Source organism: Corvus moneduloides, chromosome 8, assembly GCF_009650955.1.
Source record: "Corvus moneduloides isolate bCorMon1 chromosome 8, bCorMon1.pri, whole genome shotgun sequence".
NCBI classification, from domain to species: Eukaryota; Metazoa; Chordata; class Aves; order Passeriformes; family Corvidae; genus Corvus; species Corvus moneduloides.
Window position 1 is genome coordinate 4,224,793 of NC_045483.1, and position 16,111 is coordinate 4,240,903.

General features: G+C 45.3%; 2 protein-coding genes across 2 annotated transcripts; one reads left to right on the forward strand and one right to left on the reverse strand.

Annotated features, from left to right (window-relative positions):
• The first annotated feature begins 41 nt into the window (after positions 1–41).
• Positions 42–8,316, forward strand: IKZF5 (IKAROS family zinc finger 5). The gene is made up of 6 exons (XM_032116267.1): positions 42–82; positions 2,454–2,520; positions 3,366–3,456; positions 3,768–3,930; positions 4,209–4,391; positions 7,065–8,316. Exons 4-6 carry the CDS (start codon positions 3,798–3,800, stop codon positions 8,006–8,008), a joined length of 1,260 nt encoding a protein of 419 aa, XP_031972158.1. The 5' UTR covers positions 42–82; positions 2,454–2,520; positions 3,366–3,456; positions 3,768–3,797; the 3' UTR covers positions 8,009–8,316.
• Positions 8,317–11,630: 3,314 nt separating this feature from the next.
• Positions 11,631–15,955, reverse strand: PSTK (phosphoseryl-tRNA kinase). The gene is made up of 6 exons (XM_032116268.1): positions 15,683–15,955; positions 15,224–15,482; positions 14,278–14,476; positions 13,787–13,862; positions 13,554–13,647; positions 11,631–12,843 (listed from the first exon to the last, which is right to left on the reverse strand). Exons 1-6 carry the CDS (start codon positions 15,953–15,955, stop codon positions 12,656–12,658), a joined length of 1,089 nt encoding a protein of 362 aa, XP_031972159.1. The 3' UTR covers positions 11,631–12,655.
• Between the last annotated feature and the right edge of the window lie 156 nt (positions 15,956–16,111).

A 16,111-nucleotide genomic window follows, 5' to 3' on the forward strand; every position in this document is an offset into this window, starting at 1 on the left:
GGTGGGCGGGGCCGGGCCGGGCCGGGGGAGGCACAACAAACATGGCGGCGGCGGGAGGCGGGAGTGGCGCGGGGCGGCGGCGGTGAGTGCTGCCTGTCCTCTCCTTCCCTCTTCTTTTCTCTCCTTCCGTCTCTTTCCTTCTCCCTTTCTCTCCTTCCCTCTCCTTCTGGAGCCTCCCTGTGCCATGATGGGGCCGGGCGGCGGGGGCGGGGGGCAGCGCTTGGGGAGGGCCGCGCTGCCCCGCCGGCTGCGGGGCCGGATCAGCGGCACAGCCCCGAGGCTTCTCCCTTGATCTGAAGCCGGGGGACACAGAAGTCAGAGGAGTCACAGAAATTACCGCATCACAGAAATTTAGAGAATTACAGAATTACTGTAATCACAGAATCAAAGAGTGGGTGAGGTTGGACGGAATCAATCCGGTCCCACCTCCCTGCTCAAGCAGGGCCATCCCAGAACACATGGCACGGGTTCTGGGATGTCTCCAGTGAGGGAGACTCCACACCCTTTCTGGGCAGTCCGTTTCAGCGCTGTCACCCTCCTCACAGTAAAGAAGTTCTTCCTCATGTTCAGGTGGAACTTGCTGTGCATCAGCTCCTGCCCGTTCCTCTGGTGCCGCTGCTGGGCCCCCCGAGCCGAGCCCGGGCCCTGCTCGGAGCCCTCCGTGCGGGCAGGGACACGCAGGGCTGAGGGACCCTCTCAGCTCTCTCTTCTCGAGGCTGAGCAGCCCCAGCTCCCTCAGCCTTTCCTGGTCAGGGAGATGCTTCGGTCCCTTCAGCATCTTTGCTGCCCTTCGCTGGATCCTCTCCAGAAGCTCCGTCTCTCTTGTCCCGCGGAGCCCAGAACGGGACACGCGGGTTTACGGGAGGTTTCGCGTGGCCGTGTCGCTTCCCACCCTCGCGTGGGGAGGAGGAGGCGCGGGGTCGACCGGGGGTGTTCAGGGTTGATGACAGGGCACGGGCGGCCACCGCCGCTGTGCTTCACTCCCCCTTCCCACGGTCAAAACCCCTTGAGGAGGATCGGGCAGGGCTTGAGTGGAGTTTGGGATCCTTTTTGCTTTAATTTATGTGCCCTGAAAAAGATGGAACAGAGAGATGCCTCCTTTTTTTCTTCCCTGGATTCCTTAGAAGAAGGTGGGATGCATACATACGCTTGTAGCAATTTTAATCTCTCACTGCATACATGTCCTCATAGTTACTTTATACTCTTCTAATTACTGCAGGATTAATTCTGGCTGTGTGTGTGAAACTACTGGGTGTACTCTGTATGAACTACTTTCTTCAGCAGCATTATTTAGGCAGAATATTTCATCCTGGCACATTCTTTGACAACAAACTTAGGTCACCGCAGTGCTGTGACCACTGTTCAGCCCAGCAGTTGTGGCCGGGTAGAAAACGAGTAAGCAGTGCTCTGCTCCTCGTTGTGTGAAGCTGGAGGAGGTGTGGTTGTGTCAGCAGAGCTCGAGTAACACACCCTGTGTGATCAGCTCATCCCTGGTGTGTGAAACACAAGCTGGGCTGCTCTGTTTCCGATCATTAGAATTGCATTTTCTGGTTTGCAGGAGTGACACAGCAAGGATCAGATGTGCATCATTCTCCCCTGAGAAGGAGAGCTGCTGGCTGCATAGCTCTAAAAAATACCCTGTAAAATCACAGAAGTGTTTGAGCATACAAATGGGAGCTTTTGGGTCGTGCTTAAATTGTGGTGACTTCCCTACACTGACGTAAAGAAAAGGATGAGTGTTTTCATGTTAAATCAATGAGGTAGAGGAAGGAAGTTTTATGCAGTTTATGAAATTTTATGTCATTTTATTTCAAAATTAAATGTAATTATAAAAGCAATCAGTGCAATCAAGTAAGGCTGAGAGAATTGGGATTGTTCAGTCTAGAGTAGAGAAGGCTTTGGAGTGACCTAATTGTGGCTTTCCAGTGCCTGAAGGGACCCAAAAGAAAGATGGATTTACAAGGGCCTGGAGTGACGGGACAAGGGGGCATGGCTTTAAACTGACAGAGAATGGGTTTATACGGGACATTAGGGAGAAATTCTTCCCTGTGAGGGTGGTGGGGCCCTGGCACAGGGTGCCCAGAGCAGCTGTGGCTGCCCCTGGATCCCTGGCAGTGTCCAAGGCCAGGTTGGACGGGGCTTGGAGCCACCTGGGATAGCAGAAGGTGTCCCTGCCCATGGCAGGGGGTGGAACAAGATGGTGTTTAAGGTCCCTTCCAACCCAACCTATTCCCTGATTCTATGAAAAGAGTTTTAGTGCCTTACCCAAAGGCACACACAGATTCTCCTCTGATTACACAGCCTTTGATGTTGTTTAGAATGGTTTAACTTTAAATCGTTATTTCTTATTATCAATCATGGAAAGTCATCCTGGTCAGGACTCTATGTTACATTGTCCTGATTTTCTCTTCCTTACCTTTAATTCATATCCTGATGTCTTTGTTTTATTGCAGGAGGCACCAACAAATGGAACACAAATTAACATAAGCTTTGCAGGAGGCTGGTGACACCTGAAAGAGGGTAGGTAAGACAGATACATACAGATGTGTTCCAGACTAACTTAAGGGTGATAATAAATGCTGGGAGTTGTGCACACTCAGGTAAGATGTGAAAGAACATCCTCATCTCGATGCCAAAAATGAACAAAACACTTGTAAGCAGCTTTGGACCCACAGGAACTGAGAACTTGAGTTTCTGTAGGCCACCTAAGTAGCTATTAAAAAATAAAGAATATTTTTATTGAAATGGTAGCATTGTTAATTATTTCTGATTATAATCTGCAGGAATAATGTGAAAGACTCGTTGTTGTCCTTCCAACTGTATCCCAAGTTGGGAAGTTCTGTCTTCCCAAATTCTGTGAATTGAGACTTAATAGAGATTTGTTATTTACAAACCCAAAACAAGCCTGGCCACTGATTGCTCGGGAATATTTTAATCATTCAGTGCAAAATAATGGACTGGATTAAGACTTTTTCTCAGGATAGGAAAGTAAAATTTTGGGAGAAGTATGAAACAGTGCTTTCTCTAAGGCTTCTTTTCAGCTTTGCTAATCACCAGCATTCAGTTGTTTCCCAGCATTGTAGTTCCCATAATTGACTGACCCAAATCTGGGACTTTTTTGGAGCCAGATGTTCATTGGAAAAACAGTCAGTGAGACAGAAATGTCCTTCAGGTGACGTGCCGGAAGCAGGGGATGCAGCCTTTGAAAAACTTTTACTGGAAGTGTGATTGTTTTAATAAAATTCAGAGCAGCACAGTGTTAGAGCCCTGTCTTTCAAACACAAATATTTTTCAGGTTTCTTTCTTACAACTCATGGGGGTTGGGAATAGTAATGGACTCACATTTCCTTTTTATTCCTTCTAAGGAAAGTGGAGGAGCCACCCTGTGCTGTTTATCTGACGTGTTGGGGTACATTTTGGAGCATGTTTGCTAGTTAGCAGGGAACTAAAATTCAGGTATGATCCTTTTTTTTTTTTTTAAAGGCAAGTTGATTTTTATTAATGTGTAATTTTTTTGGTTTTAAATTTTATTTATTATTTTATTATGTCATTTACCTGTTGCTGAAAGCAATGTCCCCATAAATTGTATTTGGTGATCTTTTATGGTTAAAAATTCAAAACCCAATATTCTTATGGTTGTCAGTTTGTGCATTTACTGTGTGATAAAAGTAATCCTTCACTTAAAATCAACACCAATCCCAAGCTTGTTATAGTGAATTTATTTAAATTCAATGACACTTGTATTATGAAAACATTTTTCCTTCTAGGCACAAGAGGTTGTAAATGAAAGAGTCAGTATGGGGGAAAAGAAGGCAGAACCGTTGGATTTTGTGAAAGATTTTCAGGAGTATCTGACCCAGCAGACTCACCATGTCAATATGATTTCTGGATCAGTTACTGGTGACAAGGAAGTAGAGACTCTCCAGGGAGGTGAGCTGATTCCAGTACCATAACTTTGATTTTTTTGAGAGTGACTTCACTGTTCACATTCCAGGTAATGTTGCAGCTGTATGGAAGCATTTCTCATGGTCATTTTCATGTCACAAAGGGTGTGTATGTACCTTGTTTTAAACTGGGCATGTTTTTGTAGTTCTCTATATTTAAAGACCAAGGGCAGAGAGAAGCAAAAGACATTTGGCATTTGCTCACAGCATGACAGATGGTGTCCCACAGATTCTTCATTAAAATCTGTGTTGCATTGTTCCCAGCTGGGACAGAAGGGGATCAGAATGGTCTGGATCATCCTTCTGTTGAAGTTTCACTGGATGAAAACTCAGGAATGTTGGTGGATGGGTTTGAAAGGACTTTTGATGGAAAGTTAAAGTGTCGATACTGCAACTATGCCAGCAAAGGAACAGCACGGCTCATAGAGCACATCAGGATTCACACAGGTATGGAACTATGGAACTATGGTTCTGCTCTGCTTGGCTGGGACACCTTGGGGTGTTCACCAACGTTGGGATTTGCATGTCAGGAGTTGGCAAATTCAAGCAGTGTGAGTTCTTAACAATAACTGGGTATTGGTGGGGTTTTGTAGTCGAATTTTGCAAAGGTGTGCCGTGCAAATTCCTACTGACATTTATGATTATTAAAAACTACAGGAGAGTAAAGTTTAGCATGAAAGCTTCCATGTAAATTGAAGGGCCTTAAAAATACCTTTTAGTTTTTCTGTGCTGATGAGAAAAGTGACAAATGTACATGTGGCTACATGGAGATTTATAGGGGCTTTTCTTCCTCTGGTGTTCAGCTATGAAAATATTCGTGTTCTGCACAACGTTCTAGATGTGGAAGTACAAAGCATAGTAATAAGAATAAAGTTATTGGTAGAATATTTAAATGTGAGGACATATCATCAAATAAGTGATTGATATCAATTGTGAACAGAAAAATTGTCATCTGTGGCTTGTTAAGGAGCGTTTGCCACTGTTGGGTGTATATACCTGAAAAGCAGAACTCTCAGTAAAGGTTAGAATATCCTAAACTGTTCCAAAAGCTCCAACTTCATGGCAAATGAGAGGAAAAAAAAGAAAGGTGCTTCTGAAGTCTGTCAAGTAAATTACGCCAATACAGAAGACTTTAGGACTGTTAAGTAGAAAGAATTTGTCTTCAGCAAAGAATGAAAGTTTTTACAAGTTCCCAGTCTGGTATGGACTGTCCCGAAACTTCCAAGTGTCTCTTCTCAGTGGTCTTAGGTGGCATTTTGGGACTCACCTTGAAGGAAACATTGTTGAATCTGGGATGTCATTGTAGCTCTCCTCCGGTACAGTTAGTCAGATTCTCACTTTGCTGAGAGCCATTCCTTCCACACAGTAACTGCCTGGGTGGCTTTTGGGGAAGGTGGGGCTCTGTGCCCTGGCCCTGCAGTGTTGGTGTGTGTTATGAGGGCATAATGGGGTAGGAAATGGCAACCAACCAGAAATCAGAGAGTTCTGAGGTTCACATTCTGAAGTGCTGGTAAATTCTTCTCTTGTGTCTTCCAGAACAAAAAAAAAGAGTTATTTTGGTTTTTCTGGTTTGGTTTGTTTTATTTTTTCACTCAGGGGCAAGGAGATCCAAGGCCTGAGTGTTGTTTTGCTTGGAAGCCTGGCAGAGGGCCGGGAGATGGATTACTTATGCTGTGAAGGCTCAGATGAGTCAGCATTAAAACAGGGAAGTGGCAGCTGACTCATAGCCTCAGAGCAGTGTACATAAACAGGTGCAGCATCCTGGACATTGGCCAAAGTAATTGTGACCCAGGCATGATCATGCAACTGTTACTATTATTTTTAAGTGCAGCCTACTCTGGGACTGGCTTCGTGCTGAGTCTGATAGTAGATAATGAGTAGTTCACCAGCTGTGTTGTGCTGTGTGTGATGCAAAACTTTTATCTCTCTGTAACCAGTTCAGAATGAAATAAGACCATTCAGATTGGCAAATTCTGTGGGAATGCAGGGAGTTTATCAATCTTCTCCTACCATTGTACCAAATCTCCTGATCTTTACACACCTTTGTGTGTATATATATATGAATATAGAGAGATGCTCATGGACAAATCATGGTTTCATTTGGTGCAAAGAATGAACTTAGAGGTAGCACCTGAAATGGATTTCTTTCCTCTTGGAGAGCCAGTGATATAGAGAAAAAAAAAATATATTTGGTATCCCAGGTTGTGATTCCAAACTGTGGGATGCTCATCAGTTACATGACAGGGATTTAGAAATTGAGGTGGTGTTCTAGAGAGGACGAGTAAGATGGTCTTTCATTTCAGCACCTGAGCACACATCAAATCCTTTAGGCACTTCTGATATTGCAGACTTGGATCTATAACTCCTAGAAGATCAGTCTATCAAGGGAAAATCAGAAGTCCTGAAGTGCTGTGTTACAAATGTGTTGGCCTGTAATTATGTTTGAAAGTTTTCTGAGAATTTTTTAGAATGTTAATTTGAATACCTATAAATTCCATTTAATAGAAGAGCAAAGTTCTGTGCAAAAGGAGGTGATGATCACCCTGATCATCATCCCATCTCCCATCTGGGAAAGCACACAGCTCTCCAGAGAGTACCTTGCTATTGTTATAACTCTTTAGCCACGGGACCCTTTCTCAAAGCTCAGTTCTTGAGTGGCTACCTGTGTGCATAGGTTATTTAGGTGGTAGTTCTAGGATGTTTAAATAAGTAGGGATATTTGGAAGGCCCCAGGAGGATACCCTCCCTCGCAGTTTAGACACAGTTAGGAAGAACAGTAACATTTTGGTGGTACAGACATTCCTGTGTTCCCCCGTGCACTCCATGGGTGAGGGAGAGGTTGGATCCAGGTAAAGGCACCACAAACATCGCTGGATTCAGTCCTTGACATTCCTAGGGAAGTTATGCTAATTCCACTCAGGTTTTTTCCCTGTGCTGATGATCCCTTGGGTGAGGCAGACCTGTCCCAGTGTTCTCCACTCTCCCAGGATACTCAGCTGAGCTTGAGCTGGCAGTGACTGAAGTTTGATGAGCAGCTCACAGTGAGCCACTCTGTGTCCCACACAAGGCCTTTTCCAGGCGCTCCGAGGTGCTATGGGATAATCTATTCTGATTTTCCAGGAGAGAAGCCACACAGGTGCCACCTGTGTCCCTTTGCTTCGGCCTACGAGCGTCACCTGGAGGCTCACATGCGGTCCCACACCGGGGAGAAGCCCTACAAGTGTGAGCTGTGCTCCTTCCGCTGCAGCGACCGCAGCAACCTGTCCCACCACCGCCGGCGCAAGCACAAGATGGTGCCCATCAAGGGGACGAGGTCTTCCCTAAGCAGCAAGAAGATGTGGGGGGTTCTGCAGAAGAAAACCAGCAATTTGGGGTACAGCAGAAGGGCATTAATTAATTTGAGTCCACCTTCCATGGTGGTGCAGAAACCAGACTACCTTAATGATTTCACTCACGAAATCCCCAATATCCAGACTGAGGCGTACGAGAGCATGACAAAAACGACTCAGAGCAGTGGCTTGCCAAGAGATCCACAAGACCTCATGGTGGATAATCCTTTAAACCAGCTCTCCACGTTGGCAGGACAGTTGTCCAGCTTGCCGCCTGAAAACCAAAATCCAGCCTCTCCTGACGTTGTTTCCTGTCAAGATGAAAAGCCTTTCATGATACAGCAGCCTGCTGCACCTGCAGTAGTTTCAGCTGTGTCAGCAAATATTCCTCAAAATTCCTCTCCAACCAGCCCCGATTCCCGGCCAACACACAATCAAAGGAACTATAGTCCCGTGGCAGGGCCCAGCAGTGACCGCAGTGCCCACACCAGTACGCCCAGTATCAGTAACAGTCAGCCAAGCACTCCAGCTCCAACCCTGCCAGTTCAGGACCCTCAGCTCCTGCACCACTGCCCACACTGTGACATGTACTTTGCGGACAATATCCTTTACACCATCCACATGGGATGCCATGGATTTGAAAATCCTTTCCAGTGTAACATTTGTGGGTGTAAGTGTAAAAACAAGTATGACTTTGCTTGCCACTTCGCAAGAGGCCAACATAATCAACATTGACTGAGAACATGCTTTCGTTTAGTTTTTTAACATATTACAGTCTATTTTTCATACTTGCTGATGGAAAGCTTGCACATTCCCATAAGGAATCTTCACATTTAGCAATTCGACAAAGGAGGCAAATTGATTTCCGTGTTCTAGTAAAACTTGCCAGGGAAATTTTGTATCAGAGTCGGTTGTTGTTTTATATGTAGCCTTTCAAAAAAGCCAAGAGTGCTGTAAGGGTTGGAATGCATTTACACGCTGTGGTTGCTAAATTTAAGTTGCTTGCACTTAATCCCAATAAACATTCTGCAAATGAAGAAGCAGAGTGTGTGTCCTGAACCATAGGATGTAATTCCCAGATTGTTTACTAGGCGAGACAAGACATATTATCCATAAAATACGAAAGGTCAATGCACTGACACATCATGTAGTGACAGGGCAAGGAGGAATGGCTTCAAAGTGACAGAGGGCAGGGTTAGATGGGGTATTGGGAAGGAATTGTTCCCTGGGAGGGTGGGGAGACCCTGGCACAGGGTGCCCAGAGAAGCTGTGGCTACCCCTGGATCCCTGGAAGTTTCCAAGGCCAGGTTGGAGAGGGCTTGGAGCAATCCGGGATAGTGGAAGGTGTCCCTCCTTTAATGTTCCTTCCAACCCCAACCTTCTATGACTTTGGAGAAATCCTTAAAAACTTGGCTACTCAAACAAACAGAAGCAACTTTCACATACAAATTCAATTTGATGTAAAAGTTGCTTTAATCTGAGGAACGTTAATAGCAAGTTTTTGTTTAGTACAGTCTAAACTCTTCATGCTAGGACTTAAAACACTAATTTAACTATTAGCACAGAACTAGGAGATAACAGGTTATTGTGAATAACACTCTGATAGGAAAAAAAGAGCTAAATGCCTGTCATTCATGAATTAGAGAAACATAAAAGTAAGATACCTTATTTTACCTACACTCTACCAAAATTTTACATGTCATTCTTTTTCAGAGGAGGCAATTTTTAGAGACATAATGAAGAGCCTGTAGAACTAATATATATTCTGTGAGATTTCTAACTGCCTTAAACTGAGTTGTACAGATATTTAAAATTTGCACAATTAGACTTCTGTCCTGCTGATAGAAGTTCTGATAGAAACAAACAAGAAGTTTACAACTTTAAACTCCTTTGTTCAGTTTTATGTTGGGCCAGGCTACAACTGAGAGGTTGCCTGTATGTTTGAGAGTTGTATAATCCAGTTCATTGTAAACTTCAGCTGACTTGGAGGCCTGGTTTGTCCCCTCTCCTGTGTTTGATGTCCTTTGGGTGTGCTGGAAATAAGGGGAAGGACCTCTGGCTTTTTCTGGGCTCCATGTAGGATGCAAAGGAAAACTGGCTGACTACATGAAGTTGTTTTTAGGAATTGTAGGTGGCAAATGGTAACTGAAGTTGTTTTGTTTCACACTGTACATCATTAGAAGCCCCCGAGCTAAAGGACAGGCACTTTAATATAAACCTGAATAAAACATGAGCAAAATTCATAAGAACTTAATGTGCTAAATAAGAATTTGAGACATTAAAAATAAAGGAAGAACTGTTACGTTTCCCATATTTAGACATGCACTTTTACCTTGGTTTGTCTTACTTGAGACAAATTAAAGCTTCCCTTATATATTCCCCTTTTTCTATCAGCAAACCATGTTTTGTTAAAAGCAAGAAGATTTTAATGTTCCACAAATCAGAGATTGGAATCTGAGTGGCAAATGTGTGGCTTATTCAAATTTATATTGTTATGGGGACTGAACCTTCCTGAAGCCAATGGAAAAACTTGCAGTGATCAGGGTGAGATCGATGCAGGAAAACCACCTAAGAATTTTAGCTGCAGAAGTAATTTTGACTCTAATTAAATAGAAATTTGGATACCAGACATGTTTCTCTCCACCTGACTGACCTACTGTTGAATTTCTGTGCTTGAGGAACTGGATTCTTGGCTGTGCAGTCTTGTAATAACGAGGTCAGAAATCTGCCTCTGAAGTGGTTCCAATGTAGAGAAGATGAACAATAACACTGTCACTCCTAAAAACTGTTTTGTTTTCAGACCTGGTTCAGAATTCATTTTGCCAAATTTGTAAGACAGAATGTAATTGACATTTTTCATCATGACACTAATTCCAAAATATTTCATTGTTGCTTTATACGTTTGAGATTTATAAGTAAAACTGCAAGTCTGTGTGCATAAACAAACTTTATTTTAAGACGTAAAAGCTGATTGAACTGGAATCCAGTTGGAAGTTACTGCTCCTGGGCAAGTTTTGGAATCAAATTTTTTTTCTAGTCAGTGAGGGCAGAAATGGTGGCTCTCTTTGGATCACACATTGAACAATTCTACAATTTAAATTTGGCTAAAATACTATAGTATTTTAGTAAATAATATTAGAATAAGAGACATTTCTCTTGGAGACCTTTACAATTAGTAATTTGTAGAAGTGGTTTTCCTTGCCTGTTTGATAGATGATGCAATCTCCTATTCCTATGCTCTTGCAAGTTTTCCAAGGAAATTTGTGGAATGGTGGTGCTCCAGGGAGCACCTAACAGTGCTGAGTGATGACAGCAGCCAGGTTCTCCTTGGCTTGTGGCTTTCTCCCTCCTGGTATCGTAGGGAGAGTAACTTCCATGTGCACAGATGTGATTTCTGACCACTGGGGCTTCTGCTGGCAGTGTTAACATTGTTAGAGGCTTTTCTTTGTCTCATGATCTGGTGATTTAGAGAAATGACTCCTGAACCACGATGGCCTTGAACAAAACTAAGGATAGGTCACTAATGGAGCAGTTGGGAGCAAGAGGAAGCCTGGAAGATCTTATGGAAACGGGGCCCTTGTTTAGGAGGGGATCCCATTGTGGGGAATATATGTTATTAGTAACAGATCTCAGTATGGAAAAATCTATCCCCAAGCCTTGCACATTGTTGTTTGGGAGGATTTTCCTGCTGCTGCTGCCATTGGTTCTGCTCTTGAGTAATTAAGGGAAAGCTTAGTTGGGACATCTATGGATGATTGCGGAATGAAAAAACTCTTTTCCCTGTTTCCTTGGGCAAACTCCTCATTGCAGGGGGTTCTTGGGCAGCAGCAGCAGCTTTGGTGTCCATCCCTCGGCTCTGCACCCAGATCCCTGGGGTGGATCCCTGTGTCCTTGCCAGGACTAGGACTGTTCATGTTCCATGATCACACTGCGTTGTTCAGTTGTTCCAAACGATGCCCTGACCTCATTATCATCTTTTGTCAACTGAGGAGCTTTGGAAGGTGCATTTTCCTATTTTTCATAATTTGTACACGTTATTGACTATAACTTAAAGAGAGTTTGTACTGGCAAATTGTTTCAGAGTATGATCCCTTGCACAAGCAGGCCTTACCCAGTCAGTGAGGGAGATTTGTCCAGGATTCGGGGCTTGAGTCCTTAGGCAGAGGAACTTTTCATATTGAGTCCTCCATGTGCTACACTACACTTACTTGTTTGGTTTTTTTTAAAAACCCCAAATCCTTATCTTATAAGGTGGTGGGTGATTAGCATTTTAACTGTTATTAATGGAAGTTTGGGAAGAAGATGGAATTTTTCCATAGCTCGGTTCTGTTAAGTTCCGTAGTTGCAAAACATGAACTTTGTGGGGGCTTTGTTTTTATTGTCATAGCTTATTTTATAGCTTTGTGGACATTTTTAACATGCACTATTTATAGCACTCTTCATACACATTTACTGTTTTGAGACTGAATATTCCAATGGACATGCAAGTATTTGAACATCTTCATTATCTCAGTTAATGCTTCAACCGTGAAGCAGTCAATAGTTGTTTTTTCACAGACGTGTTTAGATGAAGAGGATTTAGACATAAAATGTTGATTGGCATTTTAATATAAAACCCAGTGCTGGGAAACACTTTCCAGCAGTGTTTTCCAGCCAAATAATCTGTTACTGTTTGTTTTGTTCTAGAATGTTTTGGAGGTTTGCTTTTTGTTTCTTTTTGACGAAGGGAATGTAATTTAGAAGTCTTCACTGGCAAGTTTTCTACTAATTTTAAGCTTCTTTGAAAATCTACAGCAAATGGATGTTCTGCTGCAGGAAATCTCTCCTGCTGAAGCATTTTTCATTGAGCAATCTTTGTGTATGTGCTTCTAAGTACCTACTTTGTTAATAATATGTATTTCAGTGTAAAGAGCAGATTTTATGCAAAAATGAAACCTGTTAGAGTTGTAAAATAAATTTTAATGTTAGTGAATGTTTTTGAGATGACACGGTTAATTCTGAAATAACTCTATCTCGTGTAGTTCATGTTGTGAAGCTTTGCTTTTGTAAGATATGAATAAAATAACACTTTCTAATTAGGTCTCATGTCAATTCTTAATTGCATATGCTTCCATGGGTGGAGCTGGTGATTATCCAAGTGCTCCTCCCGGGTTGACTCTTTCTGATTCCATGAAATTTCTGTCTCAGGATGGTTTGCTCTTGGCCTGATCTCCACAGCCAAGAACAGCTTGGTTAGACTGTTTCTCTTCCGTATCAGAGGAGGGAGAGGAGGCACAGAGGCTCCAGGGAAGGGAGCTGCACCTCAGATCCCTCAGCAGCAGCACTCAGAGCACTGCATTTGAAACACTTTGGATTCCTGAACACCCAGCATTCTCTACATCATTATTTACAAATATATTTATTTACTACATTGGTTGCCTCATGTTGGAATGAAGAAATTACACGTGTAGCAGGATCAGAATATTGGGTTTTCAAAGTCTTTCCTTGCCTCAAGTCTTCCAAAAATTCTGCTTTCAGTCTGTTGAGTTCTTCTGCCAGGCTCTTCATCTCACTTGGGAGAATGTTTTTACCTAAAAGAAAATTAAAGCTGAACTTTTAACTCCATGCTTACAGACAAAATCACAGAACCACAGAATATCCTGAGTTGGAAGGGACCCATCAGGATCATCCAGTCCAGCCCCTGGCCCTGCACAGACACCCCAACAACCCCAGCCTGGGCATCCCTGGCAGCGCTGTCCCAATGCTCCTGGAGCTCTGGCAGCCTCGGGGCCGGGACCATTCCCTGGGGAGCCTGGGCAGTGCCCAGCACCCTCTGGGGGAAGAGCCTTTCCCTGATCTCCAACCTAAACCTCCCTGGCACAGCTGCAGCCGTTCCCTCCTGTCCCTGGTCACAGAGAGAAGTCTGAACACAGGCACAGAGCTGAGCTTTTCAGTTAAGGACACTGAGTTGCTCCTCATATAGATCTAATGAGCAAACCAGTGCAGACTGCAGTGCCCCTGTCCTTCCTGACATGTGTCCCTAAACAGTATTAAGATCCTCTTAAAATGCTGCTCTGTACTAAGTGTGTTTATTTAAGCTGTATTTAATACAATTAATAAATATACTGGTTTTAAAATCTACAAACTTCCACAAATAACACTGACTAGAGTTGTGAAGGCCATTGCCTCAGGCACACCTGCTGGGATAGAATTTCTGAACAATCTACCCCAGGGGAATTCCAGGGACTGTTTTCCATTGCCAGTTAGCACCTAGGATAGGTAGGATAGGTAGAAGAGGTACCTTTGGCATCCCTCATTGCCTGAGAGATGACCCTCCTGCATGCCTGGTCAGCCTGATGGACAGCACTGGCTGCACAGATGGCTCGAGCTGCCTCCTGGCCAGGGCCACCAGGAAGGAAGAAAACAAGCAAACTCTTTAAATTTACTTGACTTTTGAAGTGCTTTTTGAAAACAACACATCAGCAGCACCTCAGTCAGCACCCAAGGCTGTGCCCTGAAGCCCAGCAGTGCTACCTTTTGCTCCACGTCCTCCTCGTTTGGCCTCTCTGGATTTTCCAAAGCAGTGGTCAGCAAATTCATGATCTGCTCACTAAGAAAACAAACAACAGACTAAACCACAGCAATCAGACACTGATTTTTTTCTTCTGTTTTGTAATAACGATGCTACAGAAAAAAAAAAAGCAAGTTTTCAGTTAAATTTTTGAGGCAATCAGTGAAACAATCTGAGATGAAAAACAGTTGCAACTCACATTATTTCCAGTCTTAGTGTTTCAGACAATTTACAGAGATTTTCAATGAGAGGGCAGGAATGCAGTGAGTTTTGAGGTTAATTCTACAAGGGATGGTGGCTGTGAGCTCCCAATGAGCCTGAATTCTGTGTAACTGCCTGGTTCCCAAAAATCACCACTGGGAATATTTTTTACACACTCTGTAGATACAATAAGAAGCTTCTACCACTGAAAATAGCTCTTAGGGAAAACTCTAGGATCAATCCAGTAACATACTTGTCCTCTGAGATGCAATCAGAACTACTCAGAATGAGGCTGTGCTGCTCCCAAGTGTTTTTCCTGAGATCTGGCATTTCTATTTTCCTTGCCATTAAATGTATTGTCTGCTCAGGCACAGGATCACTTCTGAGGCGATTCCTCTGCAGGCAGCATTCCAGTGGACACTCTAAAAATAACTGGCAGAAGCCCAAGGAATCTAAAAAGAACAGAACCACAGAATTTTATCTTTAAACAGTTCAAGTAACAATTTCTGAGAGCAACATGCAGGAGAAGAGCTCTACATGAATGAGGAGCTTCTGCACTGGTTCTGAGCATGACATGAAAACAAATCTAGGATCTGTTTCCAAACAAACAGGGAACATACTTTTACCTTCAAGGCTGCACAAGCAATGTCTGAGATCAACACACGGAACCATGGAATGGTTTGGGTTGGAAGGGACATTAAAGACCATCTCATTCCTCCCCCTGCCATGGGCAGAGACACCTTCCACTGTCCCAGGCTGCTCCAAGCCCCGTCCAGCCTGGCCTTGGACACTGCCAGGGATCCAGGGGCAGCCCCAGCTGCTCTGGGCACCCTGTGCCAGGGCCTGCCCACCCTCCCAGGGAACAATTCTTTCCCAATATCTCACCTAACCCTGCCCTCTGGCACTGGGAAGCCATTCCCTTTGTTCTGGCACTCCATGCCCTTGTCCAAAGTCCCCCTCCAGCTCTCTTGGAGCCTCCTTATGTACTGGAAGGTGCTTTAAGGCTGCTCTAGGAAGGATTTTACATGATCTACCAATTTATAATAAGACAATAATAAAGTTACACAGATTGCTACTATATTACACATATCCAGCAATTCAGAATAACCAACGCTCCAAGAGAGCACTTGAAAGAAAGCAGCTGAAGTGCACCGAATTCCCTACAAACAGCCCCATGCCGAAGAACAAGGAATAATTACATTTGCGGGCCAGCTGGTACACCTCGTACCGCATGCTCTGGTAATAGAAGTTGTCATCCAACAGGAGGACGAGCGGCCGGGAGGCGGCTCCGGCGTCCCCCTCCGCGGCAGGCAGCAGCCCCTCCCGGCGGCAGCAACCCAGGAAGCGCTCCCAGCCCGGCTGCGCGGGGCCGGGCAGCGGCGCCCCGGTGAGCAGCGCCCGCAGGAATCCCTCCAGGCACTGCAGCAGCTCGCGGCGGCTCCGCTTCCAGCCGGGCAGCTGTGGAGAGAGGAAGGGGAGAGATCACGGCCCCGCATCGCTGCTGCTGAGCGCTCCCGCCCTCCCCGGGCCAGCCCGTGAGGGCTCCGGCCCAACCCCGGCTCCGCGGCGGCCGCGTCCCGTTGCCTGGCAACGCCGGTCGCATACTGGTGACGTAACCGCGGCGCGCCAGACCGGCCAATGAGCGCAGCGGCACTGACCAACGGGGACGGCTCGAGCGGGCCCGCCCCCGGCGCGCGCGGCCAGAAGGCCTCCGGCGGGATGAGCTCGTCGTAGGCGAGGAGCGCGCAGGCCCAGCCCGGGCGCTGCGGCAGCCGGCGGCGCAGGGCGCGGGCCAGGCTGGATTTGCCGGCCGCGGGCAGCCCGCACAGCAGGCACAGCCCCACTCGGGCGCCGCCGCCGCTCCCCCGCTGCTGCTGCTCCGCCGCCGCCAGCGCTGCCGCTCCGGCCGCTTCCGCCGGCGCTGTGCGCATGCGCCTCCGCGTCGCGCGGCGCCCCCTGGCGGGCTCGGCTCAAACGCAGGGCCAGAAACGGCCCCTGTTACGCGGCTCTGGTTTTACCCTTTTTTTACCCAATTCTGGTGTCACAATAAACTCAAGAATTTGCTTTAGTGACCCCCGAGCGTCATC

Bases quoted from the DNA above. Each gene is read 5' to 3' on its own strand.
- IKZF5 (XM_032116267.1), top strand. From the start codon at position 3,798: ATGGGGGAAAAGAAGGCAGAACCGTTGGATTTTGTGAAAGATTTTCAG. The intron at 3,931-4,208 runs GTGAGCTGATTC...CATTGTTCCCAG, and splicing joins AGTAGAGACTCTCCAGGGAG to CTGGGACAGAAGGGGATCAG. The intron at 4,392-7,064 runs GTATGGAACTAT...CTGATTTTCCAG, and splicing joins GCACATCAGGATTCACACAG to GAGAGAAGCCACACAGGTGC.
- PSTK (XM_032116268.1), bottom strand. From the start codon at position 15,955: ATGCGCACAGCGCCGGCGGAAGCGGCCGGAGCGGCAGCGCTGGCGGCG. The intron at 14,477-15,223 runs GTAATTATTCCT...TGTTCTTTTTAG, and splicing joins GTACCAGCTGGCCCGCAAAT to ATTCCTTGGGCTTCTGCCAG. The intron at 12,844-13,553 runs GTACCTCTTCTA...ATTTTCTTTTAG, and splicing joins GGCAATGAGGGATGCCAAAG to GTAAAAACATTCTCCCAAGT.